General features: G+C 39.9%; 1 protein-coding gene across 1 annotated transcript in view; it reads left to right on the top strand.

Moving 5' to 3' along the window:
* The window catches only part of EPHA3 (EPH receptor A3), a 216041-nt gene that overhangs the window by 176625 nt on the left and 25383 nt on the right, over positions 1-14033 (top strand). Inside the window, exons 10-12 of the mRNA XM_059819050.1 lie at positions 476-661; positions 5674-5735; positions 8061-8270. Of these exons, the coding sequence (XP_059675033.1) occupies positions 476-661; positions 5674-5735; positions 8061-8270 (458 nt within the window). The remainder of the gene's footprint in view (positions 1-475; positions 662-5673; positions 5736-8060; positions 8271-14033) is intronic.

The following is a 14033-nucleotide window of genomic DNA, read 5'->3' as shown; positions in this document are numbered from 1 at the left end:
CTTTTTTCTTTGCTGCTTTGTAGATAAATTCTTCTGTTATGAATTATCTTGCTACTTTAATTGAAGTAAGAAAAATAAGTGGGGACTCTACTATCACTGGTAGAAATGAAGAGTATAATGTTCACAAGGATGCATGACTATTCTGCTACTTCTGCATTAATCAGTTAGCCCTCCTACTATTGTCTCAGAGTGCATCAACTGAAATAAAAAGGGAATTTTCTGGTGACGTTTATGCATTCCTCTGCTCTGCAGTCATCTGGATATGCAGCGTAAATAAGTGGCATTGTCCAGTTGACAGCTGGAGAACCCGAGCATGGAAATGTTAAGTAGTTGTCCGAAGGCCTCCTTTGGAGCTCTGGTCTGTAGCCCGCCAGTAAACATCACGCTTCAGGGACTTCTGCTGAATGCTGTCTTCTTTCTTAAATCCCCGTGAAATAACTACATTTCACCTTTTGTCATTTTTCTACTTTTTTAGGGGAATTTGGAGAAGTGTGCAGTGGGCGCCTAAAGCTGCCTTCTAAAAAGGAAATTTCAGTGGCTATCAAAACCCTGAAAGTTGGCTACACAGAAAAACAGAGGAGGGACTTCCTGGGAGAAGCAAGCATCATGGGACAGTTTGACCACCCTAATATCATTCGATTAGAGGGAGTCGTCACTAAAAGTAAGATATGACAGGGGCATCTGTTTTGCATGGGAAGTGTCACTGGAGGTCCCTTCCACCCTAAATTATTCTGTGATTCTCTGTTCTTTCAAGGAAGAGCAAAAGCAAATACAAAATTGAATCATCCATGTTTATGCTCTGCAAACCCTTCCAGAAATGTTCATGTTATAACCCTATTAATATGTACCAAATATCCTTCCCAAGAGATAACAGCGGAAACACATAGCTTGGCTTTTGCAATGTATATTCTGTTTCCTCAAAAGCAGGAAAAAAATTACCCATGTGCAAGCACCAGCTACACCCGCTCCGATGGATCCAGTGAAGAATGGTGTTGGAGGCAATTGCCCACTGTGCAGCTGCAGGACCTTGGCTGTCTTGCTGCTCTCAGGCTGCCGAGAACTTAAGAACAGTGCCCCAGGTTAATGAGATGGGAAAAATTGGGAAATAAAAATGATCTGCTTGAAAAAAATACAGAGAACATGGAGAAAAAGGAGCGTTTCTGAAGAACAGTGCAGCTCAGTAATGAACTGGCAGATTTAATAAACTCCAGAGCTACAAATTGCCACAAAGTGGCCAAGAGGCACTTGCTGATAATCTGTCAGGAGTCGTGGAGTCTGATGTCCTAAGGTTTCCTAATTGCGCTGAAGCAATATGTTCTGCTTTCAACTAAATCGCTAGATTTTATCATTAGCTCAAACTAATGAACAGCCTACCTGGCTACAGCAACTGATACTAGTATATTAACAAATAAGCCCAAACTTTTTCCTACTTGGTTTTCATGCAGGGAAAATACTCCGTGTGATATTCAGTATGTACCAGTATGAGGCGTTTTAAAGATCCTGATCCTCTAGAATTTATACCTCTTAGTGAAAATCTCAAAAAAAAATCTTGGGGCTTTAAGCTCTCAGTAGTAAAATTGATTCTATTTCTTTGTTAATATTTATATTTTTACTGATAGACATTTTCTAAACCTGCCCTTGGGTGGATTTGTTGTGGGCTTTTTCTTTTAAGCATGTTTTTGTCTATGTTTATGATAACAAATCACCTTCTCGTTTTGAGAAAAAACTGTAACTGAAAACTCCATCCATGCTCGGTATCTTCCTGGAAAAGTAACGTATTTGAAGAACCCTCTCCAGCTCCACTTTGGTTAAGATAACAGCAAGTTGTAACAGGCCTTCCTGAACGGTGGTGTCGGTCTTAGAGCTCCTATCCCGCTTTCCCATGGCAGCCATGGTACCCTCCTCGAAGCCACTCAGATCCTGCATGCTCTTCTCCTTGTGAGCAGCCGGTGGGATTTGGTGCTGGTGATGCTGCCTTATTTAGGCAAGTTCTGGCTCTCATTGCTTGTGCTGCTGATTGTCCTCCACCTTGAGGTGGAAAGACAGAAATAGTAGTAGAAAAGAGAGGTTGCATGAAGTACGAAAACGGACTTGTTCTCTAAGATGTGAGTTCAGAGACTTTCTAAATTTCCACTGCAGCATAAGGTGATAAATTTAATGATCAAAGTCCTGCAGTAGTTACAAGGTGGGAGATCAATAAGCTTTCATATCAGGTATTCCTAAAAAAAATTCAGGAATGCTCTGAGATTTTTCAGGGGAGTGGAAAAAATTGGTAGGATGTTTCCTAGTTTATCCTAGAGGACTATGCCAGCGAAATAGCTCTTTGCCATTTCAGTGAACTGCTTGGAATGTGCTGAGGACATTTCCAGTTTATCTCCATAGAAGCATACCAAATACTTTGTTGTTAAGTAGATGGTTTTATTGTTTTTAAGGAATCTTGTTTTTAAAATTGCGTGATTCAACGTTTCACAAACAGAGACAGGCATGAAAGAATTTCATCGCTTACTGCAACAAATTATGTGAAATAAAAAACCCACAAGAATGTGTCTAAAAATAACTAGTGAAAGGTATGTAAAACCCTGTATGCTATGAAAAGACATAATTACAATAATAATGCTTTCTCTAGGTGTGATTCATGAAAGTCTATTTTGCTGATTTCAATAACAAAGAAGTTATTCTTCAGCTTAGGTCTCACAGTCCCATTAGGGAACGACTGCCAGATCTGCCTGTGTAAATCTGAGTTATCTCCTGCTTTTTGATGACATGCACTTTGTACACTGAGAATAACATTTGCAGTCTCAAAATTACTTGAAACACCAGCATCAGTCTTGTACACAGCTGAGCTAAAATCTATTTTATTACATTTTGTATTTCTGTGGCACTTGAGAAAATAATTCAGTTGCTGTGCATGCAGGAATTTGTGCATTGCTTTTGAATGTGCATTACTAATTCTGTCTGTATTCTGTATAAGGGACTATTAGTAAGTTTGCTACTCAGCTGTATGCACAGCAGACTGCTGCCTGTTTCGGGGGGGCTGGGAGTGCCAGCTGCCTATCGCAGTTAAGTATGAGAGAGCAAGCTCTGAATATTCCCAGCTGAAGTCAATAAAAGCCTCAGGGATACAACACCCTCTCCAGATAGCTTAAATACAGGAGTTGAGAAAACTCGGGAACTATTTGGATTCCTTTTACCGAGTAACGTTATGTGGTGCAAATGCAAGTAAAGATAATAATTTTTTCTTTAACATTCTGTGGGGTGATAGAAGGACAAGAAGGTTGTGGGGTTTGTTGGTTTTTTAAAACAAACCAATATACTGTAATAACAAATTAGCAAGTGTTCATAATTTTCAATGATCGCTATTAAATCACACTCAAAAGCATTAGTTTATGTACAGTCAGTAGGGAGCCTGTGGAGCGTTTGCTGGATCAATCTCAGTACAGGTAACACACGATAAACAGGCGATACGGCCTTTTCTTCGTTAACCAAATTCTTTTTGACAGGTGGCCCTTAGCAATGATCTAGCTTTTCATGCTAAGCAGATCTTCTGAAGCAACTTCTAATAACTGTAATTGTCATGATCCCTATAACAGGACTGTTTGGTATGAGTTCTCAAGCTGGGGGGGCTGTGGTTTGCCAGTGGGACAACCCACCGGCAGTATGAAGGAGGTGCACCCACCAGACAAGAGTTCAGTCCTTTGCTTCGATGCAGAGTTGCTCCCCTGCTTCACATCGACTTCTGTTCTGCCTTTTCTGGCTACACCGGCCTCCTGGGCACGCTGTAGGCAGTAGTCTTAATAACCAGCGCACATGTTCTGCTTAGTTTACTAATAATTTACAGCAATTTGTAGCCTGTTAGTGTAATAAATTTCGGCAACACTGTTGACACAAGTTGTTATCATGTATAAACGGCTGTGCTTTGATAAATGAATGCAGAACGTTCTTTTAAAAGTGCACCGTGTTGCTTCAGAGCATATGCTTCTTATTATGGACACGTTTCCAACGGAATGAGAGCCCCTGCGCTTGGGGCTTTCTCACTGTGGGTGTGCAAGGCAAGAAGATGCTCTCTTAATATTTTGAAAGACGTAACTTCTTACTCTAATTTCAGTCTTCTGATGTGTCATACAATTGGCTGAGTTTATACAGAAACCAGGCAACTGTCTCCTGGTTTCAAAGTACGTGGATTTGTCATAGAAAGTTTTGGATAGCCCCATTGGTGTGCTGCCCTTTACTTGAAAGATCCAGCGGCATTTTTTGTGTGTTACCAGAAATGCCTTTGGGTTAATGTTACACACAGAGTATAAGTTATGTACTTTTCCTTGCACTGCATATTTCTTGCTAACAAGCATAAACAAGCAACAGAATTTTTTTTTTTTGAGATTTTACATTGTTAGGTCTTTTCTTTGTACCATATCCTATAAAATTCAAGACTAATCTTTTGCATAAATAGTTTGTTCCTACCAGTTAATGGATGACAGAATCAATTACCCATTAGTGTAACTCCCACAGTATAACACATCATTTGCACAGCAGAAAGAATGTATTTTAACCCATTAATCCATGCAAAGAGGACAAAGGATTTTCTTCTCAATTATATTAAACGCGTTCTTTGAAAATAAATTTAATAATTATACGTAATTAATATTTCTCTTCTAAGAATTTATCTTTGGTTGTATTTTCTGAAAACAAACAAAAAATTAGTTGTTACCATTTACTTTGCTTTTTTAATGGCTTTCTTGCTTTTAATTATACTGGGTACCTCTTTCAAGTCTCATGCTGTTCAATTTTAAAAGCTAAAATATCACCATGCCTGCTGTACAATATGCAGACCTTTGTCATGCTTTTATAGTCAGATGCTTTACTGTATTATATGTGAAATAATAATTTATCTCCTTAAATAACTTCATGCCCTTACCCACCTTTCTCTCTACCAGAAAGAGAAAATAAACAAAGCTTTAGAAAATATTATGAAATAATAAAATCCATATGATGGTAAAATATTAGCAGGGCAATGACCTTTGTCTGGAAACTTCACCATAATCACATTAATTTTTGTGTTCGTTTCTCTGCAGCATGTCAGAGTTGCATGTAAAGTCTTGGTTGTGTTACAAAGTACCTTAGGGTAGAAAGGATGGTCTCGCAAACTGCATTGTAAATACCCTCCTGAGGGAGAGGTTTTTTGCTGTTGCCTCCATGTACGCTATTTAATCTCTCCCTTACCGTAGTATGAGAGGAACGTATTGTCCAGGGCACCTCTGGAGAGAAACCGTGACTCCTTCCAGAGCAAGTGCCCAGTTCCCTTCCAGAGGGAACCTGGGGGCAAATGCATGGAAGAATACGCCTACTTCAGTGCATAAATTCAACAATTACACAAAGGATTATTTTCAACGGTGATAGATAAGACACGGTATACTGAAAATGCAGGACGCTTCACTTCATGGCTTGGGACTTGAGCTGCTAAAAATTGTATCAGTTTATGCCGAAATGACTGTATTTCTGTTGATGTCAATGAAATCACAGTTATGTTGTGGACAGACCTGGTTTTGCCCATGCATCTTTTGCTTTCTTTCTAAATGTGAAATTATCCTTGGGATTTGGAAGATTTGGGCACATTTCTGTTTTTACTGATCGTTATGGATTCATTTTAAATGCCTCACCCCTGTAATATATTTGCAGGTAAACCCGTTATGATTGTTACTGAATATATGGAAAATGGTTCTTTGGACAGCTTCCTACGGGTAAGTGCAATAGCAAGCTACATGGTGCAGGACTGGCTCTGGTTCTGAATTTGTTATGAATTTGCTGCCATGGTACTCTGATTCATTATCAGCTCTGGTTGCTTGGTATTTCATCATTTCCATTTGGTTTTGTGTGCACTGTGATGTGCTCAGAAAGCCAGGGAGGGATCTGCTAGTCCATTTTGACTGCTCTCAGTAAGTACGAGTCCAAAATGAAGAACGTATTTGTTTTATTAGTATGTCACATCAATAAAAAAACAAAACAACACAATATTCTGGCACACAAAAATGGAAATTGTTTTTCTGAGGGCTGAATTAATACTGTAATGTGGTTATGCTTATTGGTTGGCAGCCTGTATGTCTTACCAAGTGATTTCCAAAGTGAACGGATCTATGGAAATTTTATCAGTAAACCAACAGTACGAGCCAAGAGCCGTTTCCCTAAATGTGAGAAGTTTAGGGAATAACCCCATACCTGAAGGAGTTTGAAACGTTTTGCTAGCAAACTTTATCGGCCTGTGTTCTTTCCTCAGCCTTAGACGTACTGATACTGTTGTTGATTTATCTTTGTTTTCTGTCAAAGTTGGTAGCGAGCCTAAAAAAATTTGAATGTTCCCTGTGTCACCAAGATTTACTTGTGGCAAAACAAGAAGTGTAGCAGGAATGAAATCCCATCTGAGGGGAAACACTAGTTTAATTTTAATTTGTTAGGGCAAACTCAGCTGTGGCTGGGAGACTGCTTTGGTTCTGCCACGGTTGAATGACATTATCCCCCAAATCCATAACACTGAACTAGACGTTTAGCCCCAAAAGGGGATATATTGTCAACCTTAGTTTCAGTATGTACTATATATGTTATGATGTCCACTGGACCATGTAAAATACATATAAATAATGTGTCAGTATATCTGAATGAAATATGTCTGTACTGAACTGTATATATTTTGCTTAGGCTAAAAATCCTTGAAGAAAGCTCTGAAGAAAGGAGAATAATTTCTGACTGTACAAAACAGTTGTTCAGCTTGTTCATTCATTTGAGTGTGGGGTGGTTTGGGGTTTTTTTGTTTTTACTACTGTTGTGTGGAATCATAGATAAGAACCTTGTGACTCATTAATATCGCAGGCAACCCAGGCCCTATAACCCTTTTCATAAATGCCTTTTAAAACTATGTAGTTTGCTTTCCCCATTGCCATTGAAAGGCTATCTCAGCATCTCATTCCTTTCGTGGTTAGAAACCTTCTGATTTCTAGTTAGATCTTTTCCAGGGTCTATATAGATCCTCTTGTGTTGGCTCTAGTTAAAGAAGGTTTCGTAACAGGGCACTGCTAGGAGTCTTTTATAATAACAAATGTCTTCATGGAAGGGAATTCTGAGAAGCTCTTTAAGCATCTGTTGTGCCATATATTGTATAATGTTTACAGTGCTAATATCACCCCTAAGTATATTCATCAAAATTGAAATTAATGCAATCAGTCTGGCAGACTGATTCATGTGAGCTCACCCCACATGGCAGAGCCAGCTCCCATGTATTTAATAAAACTCTGGAAGAAGCAGCAGGAAGAGCTGGAGAGCTGCCCATGATGATACATTTACAGCACTGGGGGCTTCATTTGAGAGCTGCACTAGGATGTGCTGTTGTCCTGTTCTCTATGTATGTATATGTCAGTATCAAAGCTAGATGTTAACAAACAGCATTAGTAAGAGCTAGGAGATTTAAAACATGTGTCTAGAAATAGACAATTGGAAATATATGCAACTATTGGTTTCTAGTCTAAGTCACAGTGTGTTTAAGTCATTTTTGTATTCCAGAAGTTGAGGAAAATTTTGAGGAATGAATTTAAATTTAATGGAATTTGAAAGCCACTGAATCAGATCAACATTTGCTTTTGTTTAAAAAAAAAAAAGCTTGTGTAATAGAAAACTTTCATTAGTCCATTGGGTAAGGCTGGGATTTTCACTAACAATTCCTATGGCCTCTCAGGGAAGTTGGACATCTGTTTCCCTAATGTCCTGACACGCCAGTCTCATGAGCACACACAACTTAGATTTACATGCCGCTTTCACAAAGGTCCCATCTAGGAAATTAAAATTCTGATGACAGCAAGAATGAAAAAAATCAATTTTTATATGAACTGAAAATCTGTCCCTTTACCTCAGCTGACTGGGAGATTATCCTCCACAGATCAAAGTATGTGTGGCATTTAAATCATGACCCCTGACTCATGAGCTCTTCACTTGAGAGGAGCTTCCAGGGTCTTTATCAAAAATTCTGTGCAAGGAAGAACTTCAACAATCTCTGAAATGACATTTCAAATGTTTTCCAGAAACATGATGCCCAGTTCACAGTCATCCAGCTAGTAGGCATGCTTCGAGGGATCGCATCTGGCATGAAATATTTGTCAGATATGGGTTACGTCCATCGAGATCTAGCTGCTCGTAATATCCTCATCAATAGCAACTTGGTATGCAAAGTCTCAGATTTTGGTCTCTCTCGTGTACTGGAAGACGACCCAGAAGCTGCTTACACCACAAGGGTGAGTTTCTGTGTTTGTTTATCCTTTTAAAATCCTTGTTGGTTGTGACAAAGTTAGACTGAAATCTGAGGGATTCCTCAGCTGAGGCTTATACTTTGTGTTGCAGAGTCCATCCAGTCTTGCATGCCCAGAGATTTCCAATAAACTATAAACTCATCACAGCTATTTTTTAATTCATGTCTCAGAGAAGATAGAAGGCAAAAAATATGGTTTCTGTTGGTAGATTATTTTTCTTAAAGTATGCAGAATTCATGGCTCAGTTCCTGCTGGGTGTGTAAAGGAGTGAAATACCACAATTAAGGCCTGAGTTGGTTTGGCACACAATAATGTAAGACTTCATATGTGCTTTGAGCAGGTTTTGTTATACTGCTGATTTAGCTCCCACCCAGTAAAAAAAAAATCCTACCCAGCAATAATTTCTCTTTTTTTTTTTTTTTTGTTACCTTTTTGCATCTTTTAGTGTGATGGGACATATGTCTGATTGGAGCATACTGATACCACTGTTCTGCAAGGGTGTAGTATCACTTATACCTGCTGTTGTACCCCTAACTGAGTAAGAACTTGAGTAAAACAAAATAAGAAATCTTGCTTAACAATGTAATAAACCTCCTGTGCTTTCTCCTTATATATACAAAGTGGTACCCGTCTTTTGGAGATGTAACGATATCAAGGGGGAGACTTACCTCTGACTGTTTCGTTCTGAGATAGAGAAGTTTTTATCAGATAATGGACTGCCCATAGTGTAGGCTGCTGCTTGTTTCTTTTCTGGATTTCATCCTGCCTGAAAAGCTACCTGGAAACTACGCTGTTGGCTTAGAGCCTTAGAAAAGCCACAGTGTCTTCTAAATACAGCTGTGCTGCACCTCTTGTTCTCTCTTGAATAACGCTTCTGTTTTATTGTGGAAACCTTGAAGGCATACACTTAACTTTGTGTATGTAGATGTTACACTGGGATGTCTGGTTGTTCGCTTTAATCCTATTGCAAGTAGATTTTATTAACTTTGGAAAAGGTGGCATTAATCTCCAGTATCTTAGTCAAGTGTAATTTGCAGTGATGCCTAGTAATCGTCTCCTCCTCACTGTACAAACCAGATTAGAGTAGAATGTATCAGCAAAATCTTAATGTGGATTTTCTAGGGCTTCCTTCATTCCTGGTCACTGACAGGAGCAATCAATTATTGTGGTAGTTTGCATGCTACCTTCTTCATGACTGAAATAAAATAATGTGACAAATGAGTGAAGAAATCCTAGCTGTTTTCTTACACATTATATATGCACATTATATACAGATACATTTATAGATACACATTTATCAATCATAGCTTCATAACTTACCAGGCATAAAGACTCTATTCTTTACTTGACCTTTCAGTGCTTTCTTTGACTTCCGATAGGCTTTGGCATGTTGTTAGAAATAGGCAATATATACCACTTCAGAAAACTGTCTGCAGAGATCTCTCATGGTTAATATAAAGAGACATTAGTAGGAGAAAGCGGTTTTCAAGCTCAGTAGAGGTGCAGCATTCGTAAGTAAATATTAATATAATGCAAGAGTTCCTCAAGAGAAAATTGTCTGTAGTTCAGCCAGAGGTTTATTGCCTTGTCAGATATGCTTGCCTGACCTCTTCTTAAAAACTCCTGTGAAAGTAATGGCTGTTAGTGTCTCCGAGGTAAACAGTTTCAGATGTAGTATTTATCTAGTCTTGTATTTAACCTCCCTCCCCCAGGACGTACGCTTGCAAGCTAAGGCAATTACTCAGTGTCCTACCACTACTGCCCATAGGCAGGTGATTGATCTCCCCTTTAAAGCAGCTGCTTACGTGCATGGAGATTGCTGTCCTCTTCACACGCATCCCTCCATTCTTTTATTTTCTAAGCAATTTTTCCAAACTTACTATTCTTGCTGGTCTCCTTCAGATTCTTTTCAACTTAACTACATTTTCCTTAAAAGTGGTGCCCAAAACGGGATATTAATCCCCTGCACCAAGCACCGCATATTTATCTCATGTTTCTTACACATGCCCTTTCTGTTAATATCTCCATGGGTAGGAAGTCTCTACGTCTCCCTCCACTCCCAGTGCAGCTTTGCCACATGGTTGGTTCATGTTCTGCTCGAACACGTACATCTTGCCAGGCTTCAAAGTCCAATTCTCTTATTCCAAAATTCACCTGGGCATGCAAACTGATCTATAATTTAGTAATGGCATTTTGTATACTTGCATTGAGAGCTGAAGATACCTTTGAGTTATAGTTAACTTAGATGAAAAAGTTGTATAGGGAGGACAAAGTAGCTCGCCGTCAAACTGCATAGGACAGCTTTATAAGGGAAGCGCACTTCCCTGAAAATGAAGCGTATGTCAGTGACTTACATCCGCGGGTGGCTAGGGCAAACCAGGGTGCACAGGGTGTCAGTGTTTCTGGCCAATGTTAGATGTGAATTTCCTATGGCCAGGTACAGTGTTGAAATTTTTTTTCTTTATTCCTCTCCTTCTGCCACCTATTTGCTAAGCCTACCTGCCTATTTACATTTTTACAGTGAAATCAGATGGAAACTATTTTGTAAAGTGTGATCATCTGTTCAGTAAACTCCATCTGGCGTTTATGGTGTATATGCAAACTGCTGCAGGAAGATGCTCAGATAATTAAAACCTTCAAATACAACCTAGGACAAATCTCATTTCCTTCAAAAATAGTTGCTGAATATACCTCTGCCACATTTTGACTCCGAGAGAAGGGCAAGGCTATTTGCTATTCATCTTTTTGCTCAAGTTTCCTTTGAAGGGAATCTTGTATGCATGTCCAGGTAGTGTGTCCCTCGGGTATGTTTGATCCCCAGCTTAAACAACTGGGGACCGTGAGTGTGAAACAGAGCTCCAGTCCACTGGCTGAAAGCTGGGCAGTTCATGTTACTGCTGCTTAGTCGTATCACAAAACACAGGACCGTTTCCTAGGCTGCTCCTAGTCCATTTTGCAAGCACTAATTACAGAATCATAGAATAGTTTGGGTTGGAAGGGACCTTTAAAGGTCATCTAGTCCAACCCCCCTGCAATCAGCAGGGACATCTTCAACTAGATGAGGTTGCTCAGAGACCCATCCAACCTGACCTTGAATGTTTCCAGGGATGGGACATCCACCACCTCTCTGGGCAACTTGTTCCAGTGTCTCACCACCCTCATCGTAAAAAATTTCTTCTTTATATCTAGTCTGAATCTACCCTCCTTTAGTTTAAAGCCATTACCCCTTGTCCTATTGCTACAGGCCCTACTAAAAAAGCCTGTTCCCATCTTTCTTATAAGCCCCCTTTAAGTATTGAAAGGCCACAATAAGGTCTCCCCAGAGCCTTCTCTTCTCCAGGCTGAACACCCCCAACTCTCTCAGCCTTTCCCCATAGGAGAAGTGCTCCAGCCCTCTGATCATCTTCGTGGCCCTCCTCTGGACCCACTCCAGCAGGTCCATGTCCTTCCTGTGTTGGGGACCCCAGAGCTGGATGCAGTACTCCAGGTGGGATCTCCCCGGAGCGGAGTAGAAGGGGAGAATCACCTCCCTCGACCTGCTGGCCACGCTGCTTTTGATGCAGCCCAGGATACAGCTGGCTTTCTGGGCTGTGAGCGCATATTGCCGGCTCACGTCCAGCTTTTTATCCACCAGTACCCCTATATGACAAAACCAAGACAAAAATAGTCCCACTTTTTAAAATAATGGCAGAATCTCAAACTATTTCATGCCTTTACAGCTAAAGGATGACAACTACTCAGTAAGATCTTTGAAAAGACAAAAAAAAAAAAAAAATCCAAATTATAAGCGCAATTCCAAATGTTCAAACAGTAAAAAGTGCATATTATATTAATGAGTACAGACTTTTGCCTCCCCTCCACCTCTTCCCACTCCCAGTTCTCCATTTAGTATCGGTGGTACTAGGGAAATATATAGACTTAGCTGCAAAGGTAGATGTTTTATCTATTCAGCCTCCTCTTCTACTCCTATTTTCCACCTGTAAATGTCAAAGCCTCGGAACAATTCCATTGCTTTAATTCATAATTGCAGTTCAGGATTGGTCTACCCCAAGAAGCCCAGTCAGTCCTTCAGGCTTTCAATACACACCACTGACTGGGTGAAATTTTATGTTTTTCTGTTCTCAGAAGCTGTGTCTGAAGCTCTGTATAAAGGATATGCACATGTATCTTTTTATATGTCAATAATGTATGTATCCCTTTATATATCCATACATAATCTGTGATATTCGTGCTATTGTACAAGAGCTCTGAAGGACAATGCAAAGATCACAGGTGCACATACAGGGAATCAGGAGTTGTAAGAAAACTTTGCTGCCTGACACGGTCATTTCTTACCTCCTGAATTATTGTCACTGACTCAATACCACAAAAGGCCTTTGGCAGCTTGCGGTCTGCCTGCTTACAGGCGCAGAAGCCAGCATGTGAATCAGGCTGAGGGAGTGGTTGGAATTTTTTTATTTTTTTTTTTATACTGAGCCTTTGTGCCGGAGGGAACGTACTGTAATTATCTACGTTCTCTCGCTTTTAATTGGAAGGCCAAGACTATATTAAAATTGTCATTGTTGAATTGATCTTTTTTATTCTTATTATTTTTAGATGTCTGTATGACAGGTGGGTGGACTGATGACACAGTATGAACTGGAATTAAATTTAAGCCATCACACATGTAGAGGGACTGTAATTATGTCTCTCAAAGTCATAATATTTGGGTAATCAGTCGACGAACTTTGACTATTTAAGCGCATAGTTGGATACATCACTGTTGTTCGTGGCATTTCAATGTAAAACACTGTCCAGTTATTATAGTTGCGTGGATAATTTCTCATTAAATCTACATCACTTCAAAAAATACTGTGCTTTGATGCAAGTATTCTGGTAGCCTGTGCCCCCAGGTAACGGTGCCAGAGCAGGGAGGGCAGGGCAAGGTGCTGCTCCATTGTGTGCCACAGGGAAGGGCACACAGGTCCTTTCTGTCATGCACATGTTATTGCAACTGTTGCTTGACAGAAATTTGTTGTGGTTCATTCATTCCCTATGTATACAAAAACATAGTAATACAGTCTAAATGTATTGAAAGGTGTGGAAAAAAGAGAAAAAACCCACAAATTCTTTTGCCTGTTAAGCACAAGGGAGAGAAATAGTGCTCTGTTATCATTTACCACTCAAGGAGATCATTTTGAGATAAAATACACATTAGTAAGGGATGAACAAGTAGCATCAGGTAGTTTTCAGGTGCTTAAGAGAGTAAGTCGGGCTCACCTCACTCAGATGAAAGCACCTTGCTCTGTACCAGTAAGATATCTCCCGAACTAGCCCAAGTCTTCATGTAATGAATTCATGTCAGGCATTTACCGTCAGGTTTTCCTGCAAAGTTCTTCTAATAATGCTGTTAGAATCCAGTTTTCTTGATTCTCCTCTCCCCAGGCCTGTGGCTTAGGTGCCTGTGGCAGTCACCCTGTAACAGATTATAAATCAGAATATTAGAATGGGTTATGAAGGCCTGGAAACAGCTGCCTTGTGCCAGAGTACCAGACATGCTAGAAATAAATTGAGGACTTCATTGACTTCAGATGAATTATGCTGAAGGGCCAGATACTGTAGGAATCACAGCTCCATCTAGAGCAGATAAAAACCTTCGGTTACTGCTGGCTCACTAATTTCAAACCCCGAGAGTGGCTCTCTGACTTAGGCTGCCTGGGATTTTGAGCTGCAATAACAAACTCCTCCAGTTTCTAATACTAATACTTT

The sequence above is a fragment of the Gavia stellata genome, chromosome 1 (genome assembly GCF_030936135.1).
Source record: "Gavia stellata isolate bGavSte3 chromosome 1, bGavSte3.hap2, whole genome shotgun sequence".
In the NCBI taxonomy this organism is placed as follows: Eukaryota; Metazoa; Chordata; class Aves; order Gaviiformes; family Gaviidae; genus Gavia; species Gavia stellata.
The sequence above is the reverse complement of the archived record's forward strand: the minus strand, read 5'-3'. Positions and strand labels throughout refer to the sequence as shown.